At 41.4% G+C, this 18,046-nt stretch overlaps 1 protein-coding gene across 2 annotated transcripts in view; it reads left to right on the top strand.

Annotated features, from left to right (window-relative positions):
* The window catches only part of cttnbp2 (cortactin binding protein 2), a 114,898-nt gene that overhangs the window by 53,003 nt on the left and 43,849 nt on the right, over positions 1–18,046 (top strand). For both annotated transcript variants that reach the window (XM_028448958.1, XM_028448957.1), the window contains exons 3-4: positions 5,606–5,836; positions 16,611–18,000. In XM_028448958.1, coding sequence (XP_028304759.1) covers positions 5,606–5,836; positions 16,611–18,000 — 1,621 coding nt within the window. The remainder of the gene's footprint in view (positions 1–5,605; positions 5,837–16,610; positions 18,001–18,046) is intronic.

The raw sequence follows: 18,046 nt of genomic DNA, 5'->3' as shown, positions 1-18,046 counted from the left end.
GCCTGTGGTGATCAATCTGTAAAATTCATCACTGTAACCTGGCAGCTTTGATTGTTGTATATATTTGTATTAATTAATTTGAATTATTTTAATTATTGATAATCTTTTTTTTTTTTCTACTGTAATGTGTATTTAATCCTTATTTAATTACCATTCTTTTACTTAATTATGTGCATCTTTCTTTCTTTCTTTCGCCTCCGTAACACAAGTAATTTCCCTTTGGGATCAAAAAATATTTCTGATTCTGATTAAAGATGACCACGCAAATATGGGTGTGGGTAATATTTTCTTTGCTGTTGATGATTTGTCTATTTATTTATCTGTTGCATCACCAAACAACCGCTGCAATTGTCCCAAACCAATGTGATAGAAATGTGCAGAGCAACACAATCCTCCTACGCTAGTCTCTCCATTGTTTCTGTTCCTCTCACTTTGTCCTCTTCATCAAGCCCTCACTCTTCATTGTACACACCTACCTCTCCTGATCAGTGCACAGGCCGGGCTCACAGCCAGCAGTCAGTGTAGAGGCCTGCGTCAGCTGTCACCGTCAATCTTTCACCCTGCGTGTGCGTGTGCGAGTGTGTGTTGCCGTTCACATCTAAACAGTGTCTGCTCTCCTTATTTGGAAAAGCTCCTCACTCCTCCTCTCAATAGACTTAGTAAATACTCCATAATCATGACTCCCTCCACCTGTTATTCCATCACCTGCAGGGAACAATGTCAGGTCTTAATAAATGGGAATTTTTGAAAATCTGTTACCTGCTTTCTGTTACTGCTGAGGCCTTTAATTTAAGTTAATTTAAGTCTGTAGAATCTATTCATCCATTTTCCAAATCATGCCCCATAATATCAGGGCATCGTGATTCGTAATGCCAGCGATGGATTCAATGGAAATATTCCATTGAGCCAGTTTAAGATGTTAAAAATAATAATAATAAAATTAAAGCCGCAAGCGGCGTCGTAGGGTCCGAAGGAGTGGCCGGTATCGGTAACCCATGTGTATCAAATATGAGACAATTTGAACTTTGCAAATGAGTTATCGCAGTTTTCAAATATGGCGTGCGCCATCTGAGAACGCAAAGCATGATGTGTAATTTTCACATTGATTCTTGGTTAGGGCTGGATCATGTGTATCAGATATGAAGCTGTTTAAATGCTGTATATGAGAGTTATAGTGGTTTTTCTATTATGGCATGCAAAATGGCGCCAGTCGAAAAAACCCAGTATGAAAAAGAAAACCACATTAAAATCTTTCTCGGTGAATTTGATGCAAATCCATTTAAAAATAGCCAACGCAAATGCGTTTTGCCAATTTTGACCTTTGACTCAAGATGGCCGACTTCCTGTTTGGTTTTGGGCGTGGGTCATCGGTAACTTTTAGTTCATCTTGGGGTCAAGAATACACGTAGTGAATTTCGTATCAATCGGGCAAACCTGCCGGTCGTGCGGTTCCGTCGTGTTGTTGGCATCTATAATGTGCGTCGTGCGCGCATTTTTTTAGCGATTTATTTTTTTTTTTTTTTTATTGTGCAAAAATATTTTATTGTTCAGCAGGCGTGAGGTGTGTGCAAATTTTGGATAGACTTTGGGCATTCTAAGGGGCAAAAAATGAAAATACCCAAGAAAAGTAAGAACAATAGGTTCCTATGCCCATTATGAGCAAGTGTTTAGTTTAGCACTACAAAGATACAGAAAATGGATACTATGGTAAGCGGAGGTGAAACGCTGATTTTTTCACCCAGTTTGGGTTCCTCTTAGCGAACAGGAATCATCAATTAGTCTGGTTACAAACTGTGTCACTACAGCCATTATGACTATTTCAAGCAAAATAGCTGCACACACGTCTCATAAAGGGAAGTGTTAATTTAGCTCCTGCTGCTCTAGAAGGAAGGAGAATATAACCTATCCAATATATGATTTATGATGGAGTTAGCGAGTAAAATTCACTACAGGTACGGTTTAAAATGTTTGCGTCCCCTGGTGGCCTTTCCACATATACCGTGTTCACATTTGTTCTGATTTTAAAATGTATATCTAGCAAAAGTCACAAATATTCCTTCATTGAGAAGATTCTTGAAGGAGAAGTACCATTTATTTTTTGTATTTTTTTTCATGATTAAATTTTATATATAATAATATGAGTATCAATTTTCCAATAATTTCATGTAATTTTAAGGAAGAAATACTATACAGTAGTCCCTCATTTATCGCTGGGGTTACATTCTAAAAATAACCCGCAATAGGCAAAATCCGCGAAGTAGTCAGCTTTATTTTTTACAATTGTTCTACATGTTTTAAGGCTGTAAAACCCCTCACCACACACTTTATACACTTTTCTCAGACAGGAATTAACATTTTTCTGTTGTTCAAACACTCTCAAAGTTCAAACCTTCGTAGTTTTTAAAACAAACCTGTTTTTAAACATACAGCGCTTCAGAGTCACACTGCTAGCCATCAGACAATGATGCTGAATGCAATCAGAGTCTTTGTTGACGATGACGTCACGTCAAGATATAAATCTACATACAGTATATTGTGATATAACATTTTCTCCATGTTGCACAGCACTAGTCACTGGCATAATGTTGCTACTCCAGCACACAACAGCATAGTTAATTTCACAGGCAACCACAGACTGTTTTTGCTAATTACAAATAAATATTAATTAACTCGGGTGCACATCCCAGTACAAAATGGTCCGCGGACCGGTACCAGTCCGTGCTCATGGGTTGTATATTTGCAAGATTGTCTGAATCTGAATGAGCTCTTATTGAGGATCACTGCCGGCTCCCTTTCTGCCTCTCTCTGCAGGCAGGTTTATCTTTTCGTGCTGGTGGCTGTGCTGCCCAAAATAGGGGCCTGCGTGTTGGTTGGTGAATTGTTTTGAAAATCACTCCTCATGTGCTCATTCCCACTCTCAGAGGTTTTGTTTCTTCCTTCCCACTGAGTATTTCTGTTTCATGAACTTTGTAGCTTTGCTCTTAGGCTAGTATTTAATTCAGGGTGTTAGTTTCCTTTGTTGGAATACACTTTTGAATTTATATATTTTTTTCCCACCACATTCCTGTCAGCCTCCATCCATCTCTTGTAAACAAGTCCAAACCTCCAAAACTGACTTTTCTATGATGTAGCGATGAAGATGGTATCAGAGTTTCAGTCTTAAAGATTTTCTTAAATCTCACAGTTTGTCACTTTTTTACTCCTATTATTATCCTCCACCACAGAGTGTGAAGGGGGATATAGGTTTGAACTCTGTCCGTCTATGCGTTTGTCTGCCCGAATTAAAGGGGACAACTTTTCTCAGAAACCGGCTTCAGGGTATCAATCCCTTGATGGAGTTCCAAAATGACAAGTGTGCAAATATTTTTTCCGGGGGGGGGTGTTGATGACTGTTTTTTGGGGGTTTTATACTATTGATGCATTCCTTTTAAAATGTTCATTTGTCATCGGTTTTCCTATCCTATCATCCACACTCAGTGTTTGTGCTGATGGGCGTTTGGACCTCCTGGAGAGTCTGGGTCGTATCAGGTTCTCATTACTGTGGGAAAACAACAGGTTTTTACACTGCTGCAGTTTTTTTTTTTTTTTTTTTAACAATTCTCTGTTCGTATGCTGATTGAAACGTTTCCACATCGGAGCGAGTCCATCTGCTCCAGCATTAGGCACTCTGTTTACATTCTCTGGGAAGACGGATGATAAACATTAGAGGCAGCAGCTGAGCAGTGGGAGAATGTTGAGCCCTGATGGAGGATAACTCACAAAGAGAATGCTTGTTGTGATAACTGAGTTTTGGATTTAAACGATGCTGTATCACATCAGAGATCAGTTTTTATTGTTCATCTGTCTATTAGACCCTTAGGTAGTAACCTAGGACTCTTTAACACGACCACTGTTGTTCCCTGAGGCCATTATGAACACTAAGAATAGTTTGAACAACAGGTACAATAAAGGAAATACAGATTCATGGACAAAATAAAGCCTCAAATAGTGAGTGACAGCATCACAGAGGATTTATGGTCTGTTTTTATCATTATCTTTAGTCAAAAATCCCTGAATTTGCAGCAAATCTTCACAAGAATTGTGATGTAGCTTCAAGTTTTACAAACATTACAACAGTTAGTGATTAAAAAAAACAAGTTAAGTCCTTATTTGTTAAACAATATTTTCAAATCCCACAATTTTTAGTACAAAACAATTGCAATCCTTTAAAATTGGGAACAATCTTCTCAAGAATGGTGATTTAATTTGTTAAATCATTAAAACCAGTTCTACCGTAACACTAGTAAAGCTCCCTCCTTTAATGTCACATACAGTTTGATAAAATGATCTTAAACTGTCATAACTGATTATACTCATCAGTAAATCTGATATTAATGAAGAAGGTTGATGATGACAAAAATGTAAAAGTTTAAGCTGTATTTGTTATTAAAAGCTTGAGTTATACGTGACAAACAGTTTCACAATAAACTGATAAATGGATCACATTGTATTTCTTAATTGTAGAGTGGAAATCTTCAAAGCTAACTTCTAGTATATTACAGTTATTGTAGATAAAATAACATTCCACTATAAAATAAAAAAGAAAGTATATTTATTTGCCAGATCAACACTTTAAGGCAGTGGTTATCAACCTTTTCAGGCCACGACTCCTAAAAATAAAGGTTCCAGAGACCGGGGACCCCCACTGTGCCTGAAGGTGGTTGAACACAGCCATGTGGAGACGGAGCCATCTATAAGGGGGAATAAAGGGGAGACATCCATAAAGTCAGCAAAATTAATCTGTGATAACCACATTTATATATTGATCTGAGGAATTTCCACTGTTATCCAGGAAGTTTATTATTTGCACCATAGTATATAGTCATCTTAAACATGTAAAGCATTGTTTTAGTCAGAAATAAAATGGGTTAAAAGTGACTAAAAATGTTGGAAAAGGTAGTCAAATGGAATTTTAAAACCCCAGAAATTAGTTAAAAATTGCAAATTAGAGTGGCCAAAAAAAGGACAGAAAACGTGTTTCGGTAAATGGGGTTTAAAGTGTCAATATTGGAACAATTTTAAACTGGAAAATAATGGACATGATAAGTTGTAAATGTGGTTAAATTGGCAAAAATAAGCATGAAATATATGTATAATGGGTCAACATATGCAACATTAGGTGGGAAAAGTGGTGGTGAAGTGGTCAAAAAGGGTTTATAAGTGCCAAAAATGTCTTGAAATTGGAAAATATTTTGCAAAAAGGCGTTGAAATTTGATGGAGAAGTGGCAGAAATGGGAGTAATGTAGCAAAAATGCATTAAAAGGAGCAAAAATATGGCAAGAAAAACTGATTAAAGTAGTTTAAAATATTGCAATTTGTGTGTAGTTGCAGAAAAAAAGTAAAAATTAGCAAAAATGGGACTATATTGTGTCTCGCGACCCCAAAGTTTAGAAGCCCTGCTTTAAGGAATAGCTTGGACACATCATCAGTGACACCCTCACACCCTCACCAAGGCGATCCAGCCCTGGGTGATCATCAGTCCCTTTTTATGTTAAAAAACGTCTGCCTTTTAATTTTCCAGGACTAATGTGACGCATCCCTCTTTGTTTGTGCTGTTCTCCTCAGGCTCAAAGAAAGGAGGTTTTTCTACAAGAGCGTTACAGCCACTACAGTCTCACCGACCCCTTCCTGGCTCTGCAGAGGGACTTTGAAACTGGTGTTCCGGGAGGGGACAAGGAACGACGGCCCCTGGGGTCCAGCCCCATCTCCGTCCTGGAGGCTGTCATGGCGCACTGTCGGAAGATGCAGGAGCGCATGTCGGCACAGCTGGCCGCTGCCGAGAGCCGCCAAAAACGGGTAAGTCGGCGGCCTGTGAGAGTGACTTCTTTAAGACTGTGAAACTAAAACTGTGACATGATAACAATGATGCAATGTTATCTTTTGTAGTTTTAGCTGTTTAAATATGAAAGTAGGTATGTTATAAAATGGAGGAGCTTGTAGAATATGATGAGAGCTTGTGTATAAAAAAATTAACACACGCGTGAAATGAATTTCATGTCAAAATGATGGGAAAAAATGTGAACCTGGAGATTTCAAATGTAAACCCAAAGAAAATATTCACAAATGTGTAGCCTCGCGTACAACTGCAACTCTGCGGTCAGTGTTAGGGAGTAATGAATGTTACTAATTATAAGTAACTGTAATCTATTACATTTACAGTTTAAATAGTTGGTAATCGGATTACAGGTACATTGTTAAAATCAATGGATTACACGACGCTACTCCGCAGTTTCGCGGGTTTATTCACTCTCAACATGGTAATTTTTGTGCTTGAATTGAACTGTTCTAGAAAAATCTTGATAACAGGCTAGTCCACTGATCCTCAAACTGTGGTACGCGTACCACTAATGGGCTCCATCTAGTGGTACGCCAAATTAATTTTATTTAAGTCATTATTTAGGTACGGTGTTTTATTTTCCAATAATTAAACAAAATGTTACTGTTCAAACTGTGTGTAATGTTACAGTGGCCAACAATATTAAATATACTTGCTAGACAAAACCTCTGCCTTGTTTTTATTGAATACTTAGGCCTACTACGCTACTGTATTTTAATGTTCGTCGTTATGGTGGTACTTGGAGAGCCAAGTATTTTCTGAGGTGGTACTTGGTGAAAAAAGTTCGAGAACCACTGGGCGAGTCGATAAGGAAACATCAGTGTAGTCGACAAGGATAATAGTCAGTTATAGGGATGTAACGATTCACTCAACTCCCGATACGATTCGATTCACGATACTGGGTTCACGATACGATTCGCTCACGATTCATTTTACAAAATGGGACTGTACTTAAATGACTGAAAAATATTCCTTTATTTTTTGGGGGGAAAAAAAACTAGAAAATACTCTACTATTTTCCTTTTATTTTTCATTGTCAAAAGAATCCCTTGATGAACTATTCAAACAATGCAATTTAACTAAAAATACATCTTGAATGAAATAAATAAAGGAATAATACAAATGAGGAAGCCTATCCATTTAAATTCTGGTTCCATAGTAAACAATAAAAAACTGCATAATAGTTATTTTTCTTTTTAAAAGTGCAACTGAAAATGTATTTTGTGCCTTAACAATTGGACCTTAAAAAACCCAGTGGTCGGTTGGGATGCAGCTAAGTGTAGTGAAGAAGAGATGCTACGCTAGCAGACAGAGCTAATAGAAAAACGTGACTTTTACAGATATTCACGTAATATTACAGATATTCTTTTGGTGCTAAAGGGGTAATGAATCATTTATTAACATATTTAAGAGTAGAAGGCGGCCAGAAAGAAAGTATTAGCAGATTTCGCCCGCCGCCATGATTTCTGGATAGCGCCCTCTGCTGGTTAAAAAAAGTACTGCGATTCAATTTTCACAGCATCGACGTGAACCTTGATACCTATGAATTGCTTTTTAACTGCCTTACGATTAATTGTTACATCCCTAGTCAGTTAGCAACGCCCCTAATCTCTATTTACTTATTAATGTGCGGTTAGTTACAGATAGCCTACTGTCTGATGTTTCCTTACAAACCAAGTTCTTTATGGTGTGGTAACATGGTTTGTTGAATAGACTCTTAGACTTCACACATAACATTTAAAACAGATGATTATAATGAGTATGTGTTATTACTGCCAAGTGTATTGTCACCAACAGCACCTATAGAGGATGTTGTATTTATTCAACTTAATGATAGCTGCATTCGTACAGTTAAAAAATAAAATTTAATGTGGAAGTAATTATGAGTAATGTAAGGGATTTTTTTTACAAATTACATTTTTGGACTGATTAAATTTTTAAATGTACATTTGGTTTACATTTGAAATCATCCTTTGTGACATGAAATTCATTTCACATGGGTGTGGATTTTTTATTATATTTAATTAAGTTCTTGCATCACATCCTACAAGATCTCCCATTTTGCAACAGGTCTACTTTCATATATAAACTGTCTACTGATGAGAACAAAATGCACTGTTACACACTGGTTCGCCTTACCACAAGGTTTATTAAGAACCTGCAGTTTATCCCAGTTGTACTATAATGGTCCCATACAAATATATTAACAAATATACCAAGGTTTAAAACCTCTGTGTAGATAGATGTATGATATACAGCCAGATTAGGTTGTTCCGGTAACAAATCCGTAGTTATGTTGCTTAAGTTATTTTACGTTAGTAAAGTTTTTCCCACAAATTGACCCTAGAAAAGCTACAAACTGATCAATTGAGACGATTAATGAGAGGTCTTGCTGCAGCCAACTGCTATATAGCCTCAGGTCTCCTGAAGATGAGCTACGTCTTCCTCCTGTGTCCGCTCTGTGCTGAGGGATTTGCACTTGGAAGTGTTTCGAATACTCAGCGGACAGAAGCAATGTGTGTTTTCAACACCACAAATACAATACAGCGCAGACATGTGTCCTTTCCCTGAACTCTGTGTGATAATACCAAGGAAGGTACAGCGTGTGACCACCACACACATCCACACTGAGGATGAAATGAGGGAAGCAAGAGAGACGTTGGTTGTTTTGACAATTTCCACTTTGAGTTGTGGTTTTCCATTTTTGCCATTGCATCAATTACACCTGCAGGTAAAGATGGCTGTACAAACATAGATATTAAGCATATTCTCAAGTAGTCGATAAATAAAAAACTATAATTAAAGTCAAAGTCACAATGTTCAAACTAAACGCCTTGCTCGGTAAATAAGTAGCAGATTAAGGCTGGGCAATATATTGAGATTCAAGATGGATCGAGTTCTTTTTTTCTTTTAAGCCGTCTGTGGTTCATCAGAGGTTAGTTCATAACGTTGCAGGCTTGGCGTCACCTTAAATGATGATGCATTATGGGAAGTGTGGGTGCTAAAAACAGGAATAAACTGCCATTGTTCAACTATGGTCTCAGTCATTAGCAGCTTTGGTGGTGGGCTCTTTACTGCTGAGTCACTTTATTGAAAATGAAAAATAAAGTAAGCACAGGGGCACACAGTGGCTAGCCCTGGATTTCCACTGGATGCATATCTGCTCAGAAACTGCTCCAATAGATACCTGCAGCGCAATCCACCACCTCCGGTTTTGCTGCGTATCTGCTGTTGCAAGGACTCAGAAGATTCTGCTATTTCACGTTTAATCATGCAATATATATGTGATTCAACCATGGATAAATGCAATATTTATATGTGAAATACGATTTTAAAAATGCTCGGACGTGCTTGAACGTGGTATCAATGGAAAGGTCTCTTCCAGGGGTAACCTCAGTCAATGGATAAAATTACGATCCGTGTTTTATTTTTAAAATAATCCGGATATTTTATTCTGTCTATGCACTACTTCCTGTCTCACACGGGTTTATTTTTGTTAATTTGCTGCAGCACAGCTCCAGCGTCCAGCAGGAATAGATTGGGTTGCGTATCTGCTGCGGAGGGCTCCAGCATGCTGGAGCAGTTACAGAGCTGTGCTGGAGCAGTTATGGATGTGGTGGTAACTAGGGGTTACTGGTCAGCACGTTCGCCTTACAGCAAGAAGGTCCTAGGTTCAAGCCATGGGGTGGACACTTCGGTCCTTTTTTTGTGGAGTTTGCATGTTCTCCCCATGCTGCGTGGGTTTCCTCCGGGTACTCCGGCTTTCTCCCACAAACCAAAAACATGACTGATTGGTTGATTGGAAGAAAGCACAGTTGTTACAAAGTACACTAAATATGACAGAGAGACTTCTACCTTTTGAATGTGTTCCCTGCAATGCTCATAGTCTGCAGCGTTATGTCCGTGTTCTTACATATTGTTTGACAATTGAGTTTGTTGCCAGAGAGCTTAGTCCCAGAAAGGATTTTTCAAGATCTACTAAGTCGACTAAAACTGCCGACTGCGAACAGTGCCACCTTGTGTTGTTTGCTCCTACTTATCTGTCAGCCCATGGGCTCAATAAGTAGTGCAAATATCAAAGTAGATGTCAGAAAGACCCCCTTTAGATTTACAATCTAGAGCCTCATTTGTTGGATGAGAACTCGGAGGACCGTAAAGATTCCAAGCTGTATTCTCCCTCTGAGCAAAGATCAAACCCAGGTGTATAGATTTGACCAGAAGAGGCTTTGTTGTATGTAATCCTGAAAATGTGTTAAAGTGCTACGGTGCCCTCAAATCACCCTCTTAAGTACAGAATAAATCATCATGTCACTGTTGATTACACAGTTGTTCCCCAGGCTTTAGCGTAGTGATGTGAACAGGTGGGACGTATGGATTGAGTAACACTGGCTCTTGTGGTTGCTGGGTAGAGTGAAGATGACCCGGACTGTCCATGCTATCTTTACCCCAGTCATCCGTTTCCACTCTAGTTGTCACCCTGTAACTATATTGTTGAATTATCCAAGAGGTCTGACACACTGGAAGTGCTTTAGCTGTAACACTGACGCCTTCCATCTTCTCCATAAATCAGTCATGAGTTTAGAAAAGCTGTGCCACTTACCCTCCCCATCGTTGGGACATTTTATGTGGAATTAGGCAGGAGCAGTGTGTATTATCTTATGTGGGCATACGCTGGCAAAATTGGTATGCTTAAAGGGCCACAAGTAATTCTCAACCACTCACCGACAGCCTTTGGAGTTCCACAAGGCTCAGTAATAGGGCGTCAGTTAATCATCCGTTAATCATATTTATTGGCAACATTATGTGAGTTTGTTCTGTTTAACAGAACAAAGAGGTTGTCGGTGAATGAAAAGAACATTTGAACATTTAAATGAAATTGAAATTGAAAGGTGAATGAAGCATTTATTATTGGCTGTAAATTTTGTTGGAAAAATCTCTATAAAAACAAGGAATTTCTGTCTGTCTGTCCTGTGTATGGTCTTGCATTTTGTTACATGCATGAATATTACATATATTTAATATTTTACAATTTATGATTTAAATGACTCTCACTAACACTAACCCTCACCATTACTGAACAATTTCTCATTCTAGTAAAATCACTGTGCTACAACAGCCGTCATTCTCTATCTACCTTACCAATGTCTGTTATTCAAAACTTTTTACCAACTGCACCCAAATTTGAGAATAAAATATGGAGCATTAGTTGTTGGAAAAGACGCAAAATGTTGATACTTTGTGAAGGAGAGAAATAATTCCTGTAATGGACTGATAAGAAAGCAAAGAGATGGTTTTGCATTTGCATACATTAGAAAAAATACTTTGTTGTCAGAACAGGAGATTTCAAGTAAGCCATTTCATATAAAAAAAGACAAAGTTCTCATATTTAGTACATTAAACTATAAATCTGTGGGATATTGTATATGTTATCAACAATTTAATGGCGGGAACTTTTCCTTACTCTCTACCCACAGTGCGTCGGGTAGCATTCTCACTGGGGCTCGCAGGATGTTCCTATACGTCCTTATTTCTTCGCTCCTGTTTGTCTCCATAGATTCATCTGTTTACTCTTCAACAGAGAACGCCTATCTTTGTGGAAAAAGTGCATAATGGACTAAAACGATAAAAAAATTCTTCTTTCAGAGAAACCTGTTTGTGTAGACGATGAGGCATTAATATTCTTTGAAGTCATCAGTTCCGGATTTCGTCACCTTTTTGGCTAAGACGGGTCCTGTTCATTATTAGGTTTCAGCAGACATGATTATTTTTTGAATATCCGCTGTTGGATTTTTGTTCTTTTGAGTCATCAGATTGACTTACAACAAACATAATCTTCAGCCAATTAGCAGCTAGTCGTAGCACCTCCCTAAGCATGCCAATGGTGTTCCCTCGGTGCTCCCCTTTCTTTATTTAAACCTCTCTGCTCCTCCTCAGCATCATGCTTTGCTCCCTTATGATTCACTTCAACTTAAAGATTGAAGCTTCGTGGTGTGTGCTTTAGACTATTATTCTTTGCTTGTTAAAGCATCATGGTCTTGGCACTTGGGGGCCGAGCCTTGGTTAAGCCCCTTGTCACTCTTTGTGAAACCCCCCACTGTTCGAACAATAGCAAGAGCATCTTCATATATAGACGCCCAGGATTTGACAAGTCGTCAAAATGTAACCGCATCTCTGTATGCATAAGTAAAACTCTTCTCCACGTCTTGTTTATTTGGGTATATACTGTACGTATCACCTATCAAGATAAATCAAGATATTCGCTCTTGAGAAAATAACCTTATCTTATTGGAGAATTACTCATGATTCAAGGTGGGTCCTTTATCACCTTTATTTGACACCTTTCAAGATTATAGTCATGGCATATTTATTGTCAGTAAGACAGAGGACAGCTGTGCAGTGTTTTTCAATCCTTTTTAGGCTGAAGATTAATTAACCTACAAGACATTCAATCACAGGCAACAAAGTGAAATTTCCTCCTGTACAAAATGTCCTGTAATTCACTAATTACAGCTAAAATAAGTGATCCAGTGCCACATTTCCATAATTTTTCACTCTGTCTCGTTCTTTTGTCAGATTTCGTTCTCTAGTCTAGGTTGTGCATTTGTCCGTACAATGGGCATCTCGTAGACTAAGGTGATGTTGACTTGTCCGATATTTACAGTAAATGTCATCAACGATTTGTGTCCATTGTTCCAGTTTTGGAGGATTGTCCTCTCTCCATTTCCTAATAATAGCAATTTCACCAAGCTGTCGATGATAGTATGGCAAGGTATTGCTCAGTCATTTGTTTATTTTCTGCTCAAATATGATTAATGTACAGCACTATGCCATAATCAAATGTTCATATAATCGAGGACTAGGGTGCAAATGTTTCCAAAATGCCTGAAAATATGGAAGTGCCTGCAATTCTTCACATCTCCTTTAACATGCTTCACTTGATGTGTGCCATTGGGGTGCCTCCGTCCCCGCGGTGGGGATCGCCGGTTGCTCGCGGGCCGGCGGGGGGCGCTGCTCCGTGGCTGGCGCTGTCCGGGGGGCGGCGGGCCCTGGGCTGCTGGCCGTGGGCTGTCCGGGGCTGTGCGGTCCTGCTGGGCCGTGGCCGGGTCCCGGGCGGGGGTGGGGGATGCGTCCCGGGGGGCTTGGCCCGGGGGCTTGCCCTTGGGGGGTCCTGGTCCCGGGGGGGTGCTCCTGGGGCCCGGGGTGCTTGGCCTGCTGGCCGGGCCGGTCCTGGCGGGGGTCTTTCGGGGCGGGTGGCGCGTGCCGCGCCCTTGCGTACCTACTGGTACGGCCCCTGCTTGGGCAGTGCCCCGTGAGGTAGGGTGTCGGGGGCCGGAATAGGGGGCCACATCCCGGCGGGGCGGTCTGGCTTGGCCCTTGGAGGGGGCCCTGGCTTTAAAAAAAAAAAAAAAAAAAAAAACTGAAGCTCGTGGCGCGGGCGGCATCAGTGAAGGGTGATCTGGGGCGCCGTGGGGGGCTAGGTTGGGGTGCCTGGGGGCCGGCGGGGAGACTCCCAGCGGCCCCCTGGTGCCTTATGCGGCTTGGGGTGTGGTCGTCCTCCCTGGGCGGGCTGCTCCTGGTGCTGCATCCGTTCCGGGTCCTTCTGGCCTGGGGTCGGGCCCCTGCTGGCTCTGGGCTCGCCGGCGGGTGCCCACTGGCTGCCTGTTCGGCGCGGTTCTGGTCGTCTGCTGGGCGTGGGCTTCGGCTCCTCCGCTGGGGCCTCGGGCAGGGAGTTCTCTGGGCCCTCCCCTCGGGGGGTTGGGCGCGGGGGTGGGGTGGGGGGGTGGGGGGGTCGATGGGGTGGGGGGTCTGGGGGGTTGGGGGTTGGATCGGTGGCGTGGTGCGCTGGGTCCTTGGCTCCTTGGGGCTTTCTCGGGTGTGTATGGGGGGGCGATGGCTGCCTCTCGGCTTGGGATCTTGGGGGCGTTCGGGGGACTGCTTGGCCGTGGGGTGGTCGCCGGGGGCCCTTAGGCTGCCTGCTCTTGCTGCTGGCCTGACTGCTTCTTCGGGCCCGGGGGCGGCTCTTGGGTTATGCAGTGGCGGTACTTGGAAATACATTTGTCATGGATGCACTGGCCTTGGGCTGTGGGATAACACTCATACTGGGCTCAACCTTAGACACGTTGTTCCCAAATACCTGTTTTATGGAATTTCCACTCACCTCTTCCTCTGTTCACAGCCACCACCATTATTCCTAAACCACACACTGGTCACCAAACTGGCTTGACAACACAACAATAAACACAATATACACAACCACAATTTCACATCGCATCACTTAAAGCTATTCCCCACCCATTCCATATCCTATCTTGTATCCCTCTTCCCTGTTAACTTCCCCACCCCCCTCCAACCCCTCACCTTGGTGTAACACTGCCCTCTCTTTTTTACATCCTCCCTTTAATAAAGTATTTCTTACCCTTCCCTAGGGAGGGCTGGTGACGGTCACAATTATGCAATGAAATAAATAAATTTATTTAATTGCAATAATAAAATATGCATTGCTGTCAAAAGATTGCACTTCTTGTAGTGTTAACCTTCGACAGCATGTGCAGACAAGGTAGAAAAAAAAAAAAAACATGCTTCATCTGTTTAATTTTAGTCAGACTCGATGACAATAATCAGACTTATGTAAAGAACAGAAAACAGACTTTTTGGTTTTCTATTTTTTCATCTTTTCTTGAAACGCAAACAATTAATTATATTTACAAAAATGATTTTTCACTTTCAAACGGCCTCGTTATTAGATTAAATGTCATTTATTTTGGCTACTGTCGCGTCTTCGGAATTGACTAGAGTATTGAAACATTGTTTACCACTACAAAGAACACACATCAATACACCCCTACATTTAATTATGGGACTAATAAAGTAGCCTATCAGATTTTTTTAAGCTAAATTGTCGTGGTGCATTTCATATACAGTATTGTTTATTTTGCAACCATTGTTGGTAGTTTCTTTGTTTATTTCAGATTCCTTCCATTTTTCCCCCTTCATGTATTTATCTTTTAGCATTGTTTTATTTTATTTTTTTTAGTCTTTCTGTACTTCTTTTACTTGTATGCATTTAATGGTTCATGGGATCTGTCTTGATTTCTAGGGATGTCCTGATCGGAATAGGGCAGAATTTCACAAAAGGTCAGAGATCAGGGATTGGAACAATTGAGCCGATACGGCATCCAAGCTTTTTTACGACAGCTGGTCAACAGAGGTTAATTGCAACATGCAGGAAGGAAGTGTGGTTTATATAGATTTCTACCTTGTAATGTTTAGTAAACACCCCACGGCATGTTAGTGTTACCAATACACAGTGAGTTATAAAACTATCTTGTAAAGAGAGACGATCAAAAATCTATTGGCTTTTTCTGGTGTTACTGGAGATGAAAACTTGTATTGCTACACTTCTGTCCATACCTTCTCGTTCCAAAGCACTGAAAGCAGTCCTAATGACTGACGGCTCAAGTCCGAGTCTGTAGCTCTGATCCGAGGTCATATGAGATGGCTGGTCTTATGGTGCTTCTGCATGTAACTGTTGGTTTGATCCTAAATAGAAACCATGTTAGAGTGAAGTGTAATGCTTTTAAATCTTCTGTAAACATAGCTTAATGCTTTCCTTGTGTTTATTTACCTTTTGCTTCTGTAAATTACAAACAAATCTACAAACAAGGGATTGCCAGATAATCAAAATCTGCCAATCCTTTGATGTTCCAATACACCTGGAACATCAAGACGGCTGCCCTCTCTCGAAATATCCCACTGTTCCCTCTTATCGTCCATAAACAGTCAGAAACAGCGACTTCAGCACTTTCTGTGTTTGTACTTCAAACCAACATCCAGGTTTTATCTGTAATTAGTTTGATGTGTTTATTCTTCAGAAGAGGTTAGATTTTTATTTGGGGCTCCTTTTTTACTAAAACTATTGTCACATAATAAATAAATTATAATTAATTACAATTATGGCATTAAATATAATTGTAATTGTAATTTAAACAATCTGTTGCTGTTGTAATTGTGATAAAATAGTAATTTAGTTTAGATAATTGACTTCGCTATTGTAATTGCCATGAAAATTCTATAAAAATTGTCAATTATAATTTAACGCAAAACTGTGGAACCATGTTGCAATTATATGTACAGTTCTACACATATTTAGTTAACAATTATTTCATATCACACTTTCCCACATTTTGCCATTTAGAAAAAGAATTGAAATTGAGGGGTATACTGACACAATAAAGGCTTGGATGCCCACACCAAAAATATTAAAACCTATATTTTCATTGATTAGGAAGCCTAACAAGGTAACCAATAAATAGGAAAGAAATTAGATGATTGGTTTTAGTGTATTTTACAGCCGAGTCAGGACCCGTTATCATAAGAGATGCTAACGCAAGAAGAAGGTTAACTTTTTTTTATTTAAGGTTATTTATTTCAGGCTCATTCATTGTGATTGTAATTGAACTTTAGTAAGTGGGAATGTAATTGTAAATGACTTTCTGAGGATTAAAATTGTATTGTACTTAAGAAAAAAATGCTGTTTATTGTAATTTAATTGTAATTAAACATGGGTAATTGAAAATTAAATTGTAACTGAAAAATGTAATTGACTCCAATCCTGGCATCAACATGTCAAATCCTTTCTAAGTCGTCATGATTTGTCAGCTTCATTCCAGTGCATTGACGGTGTTGTACTGCTTTGACATCATTTCAACCTTTTTTCTTTATTTATTTTTCTAGTTGGAAATGGAAAAGCTGCAGCTTCAGAGCCTGGAGCAGGATCACCGCAAGCTGACGGCACAGCTCAAGGATGAGCGGGAAAAGAACAAACACATCGTCATGATGCTGGTGCGTGAGTGCAAGCAGCTCGCTACGCGCCTGGTGGAGGAGTCGCAGCGCTTTGACGAGCTTCAAGCTCGCCTGGACGAAGAGAGTCGTACCTCCGGCCGGCTGCAGGAGGAGCTGAGCACCGAGCACCAGCACAGCCAGCAGATGGAGGCTAAGATGGAGAAACAGCTGTCAGAGTTTGACACCGAGCGCGAACAGCTGCGTGCCAGACTCGGGCGGGAAGAGACTGAGAGCCTAGCTCTGCGGCAGCAGGTGGAGCAGCTCAGGACTGCACGGGGCGATGCAAAGGGCAATGTTGGTCTACCTGTAGCTGTTGGTCCAGAACCTGCTGCTACCACCAGTAAGACGACTAAGCCTAAAGCTCTAATGTCTGTTTCAGTAGGTACAGAGCCCATCAGCTCTCGAACAGCATCTTGCCAAACCGATCTGCCGCCCAGTGAGGTGGAAGGTCCAAAGAAGACACCTCTTACGATTCCAGTCAAACCAACCCCTGCTAACTATGTAGGCCTGAGCCTCCCGAAGACGACGGGCCGAGGAATTGTCCACAGCAACTCAGGAGGGCTAGCCCAAACAGAGAATGGCTCAGAGAGCCAAAATCCCCACGGTTTACCCAGTGGGGTCAGTCCACGAGTTCAGGCGGCTCGCTACAAGTTCCAGGAACAGGACCAAAATGGCACTGCGTCACAGAGTCCTCCAGCCCGGGACCTTTCGCCCACTAACCGTGATAACTTTACTGCCAAGCAGCAAGCGCGACACACTGTCACGCAGGTCCTCTCCCGCTTCACCAGCCCCCCAGCAGGAGGATCCCTACGCCCAACCCTGCCTCACTCTGCCTCAGAGGGTGGCCCTTTTCCTAGCCGCCTGAGCCACCCCATTGGCCTCAAGTCTCCCACTGTGGCCAGGATCGACCGGGGAAACCCTCCTCCGATACCTCCCAAAAAACCAGGGCTCTCCCAGACGCCTTCTCCTCCTCACCCACCTATTAAGGTGGCGGGGGACAGCAGCCGCTCGTCTGGGGCGGGGCTAAAACCGGCTACTCCACAGTTGCCGCCAAAGCCTGCCCTGGACCTGGTCCCAGCCCTGACGGCCTCTCAGGTGGGTGCCTGCTCCTCGGTGCCCAGCCGGGGCCCTCAGCTTCAGCTGGCAGCAGCATGTGCAGAGTGCCCCCCCGTCATCAGCCCCTCATCCATAAATCCTCCCTCTACCACCCCCTCCTCCATTAGTGCTCCATCCTCTCGTAGTCCCCATGCCTCACCGTGCAGCCCCCTGGCAACAGCATCAGGTAAAGAGGTTCCTCCCACCTCAAACCTCTCTGGTTCTCCCTGCTC

The sequence above is a fragment of the Gouania willdenowi genome, chromosome 6 (assembly GCF_900634775.1).
Source record: "Gouania willdenowi chromosome 6, fGouWil2.1, whole genome shotgun sequence".
Classification (NCBI taxonomy): domain Eukaryota; kingdom Metazoa; phylum Chordata; class Actinopteri; order Blenniiformes; family Gobiesocidae; genus Gouania; species Gouania willdenowi.
Note: the sequence above shows the minus strand (reverse complement) of the source record. Positions and strands in the feature narration are given on the sequence as shown.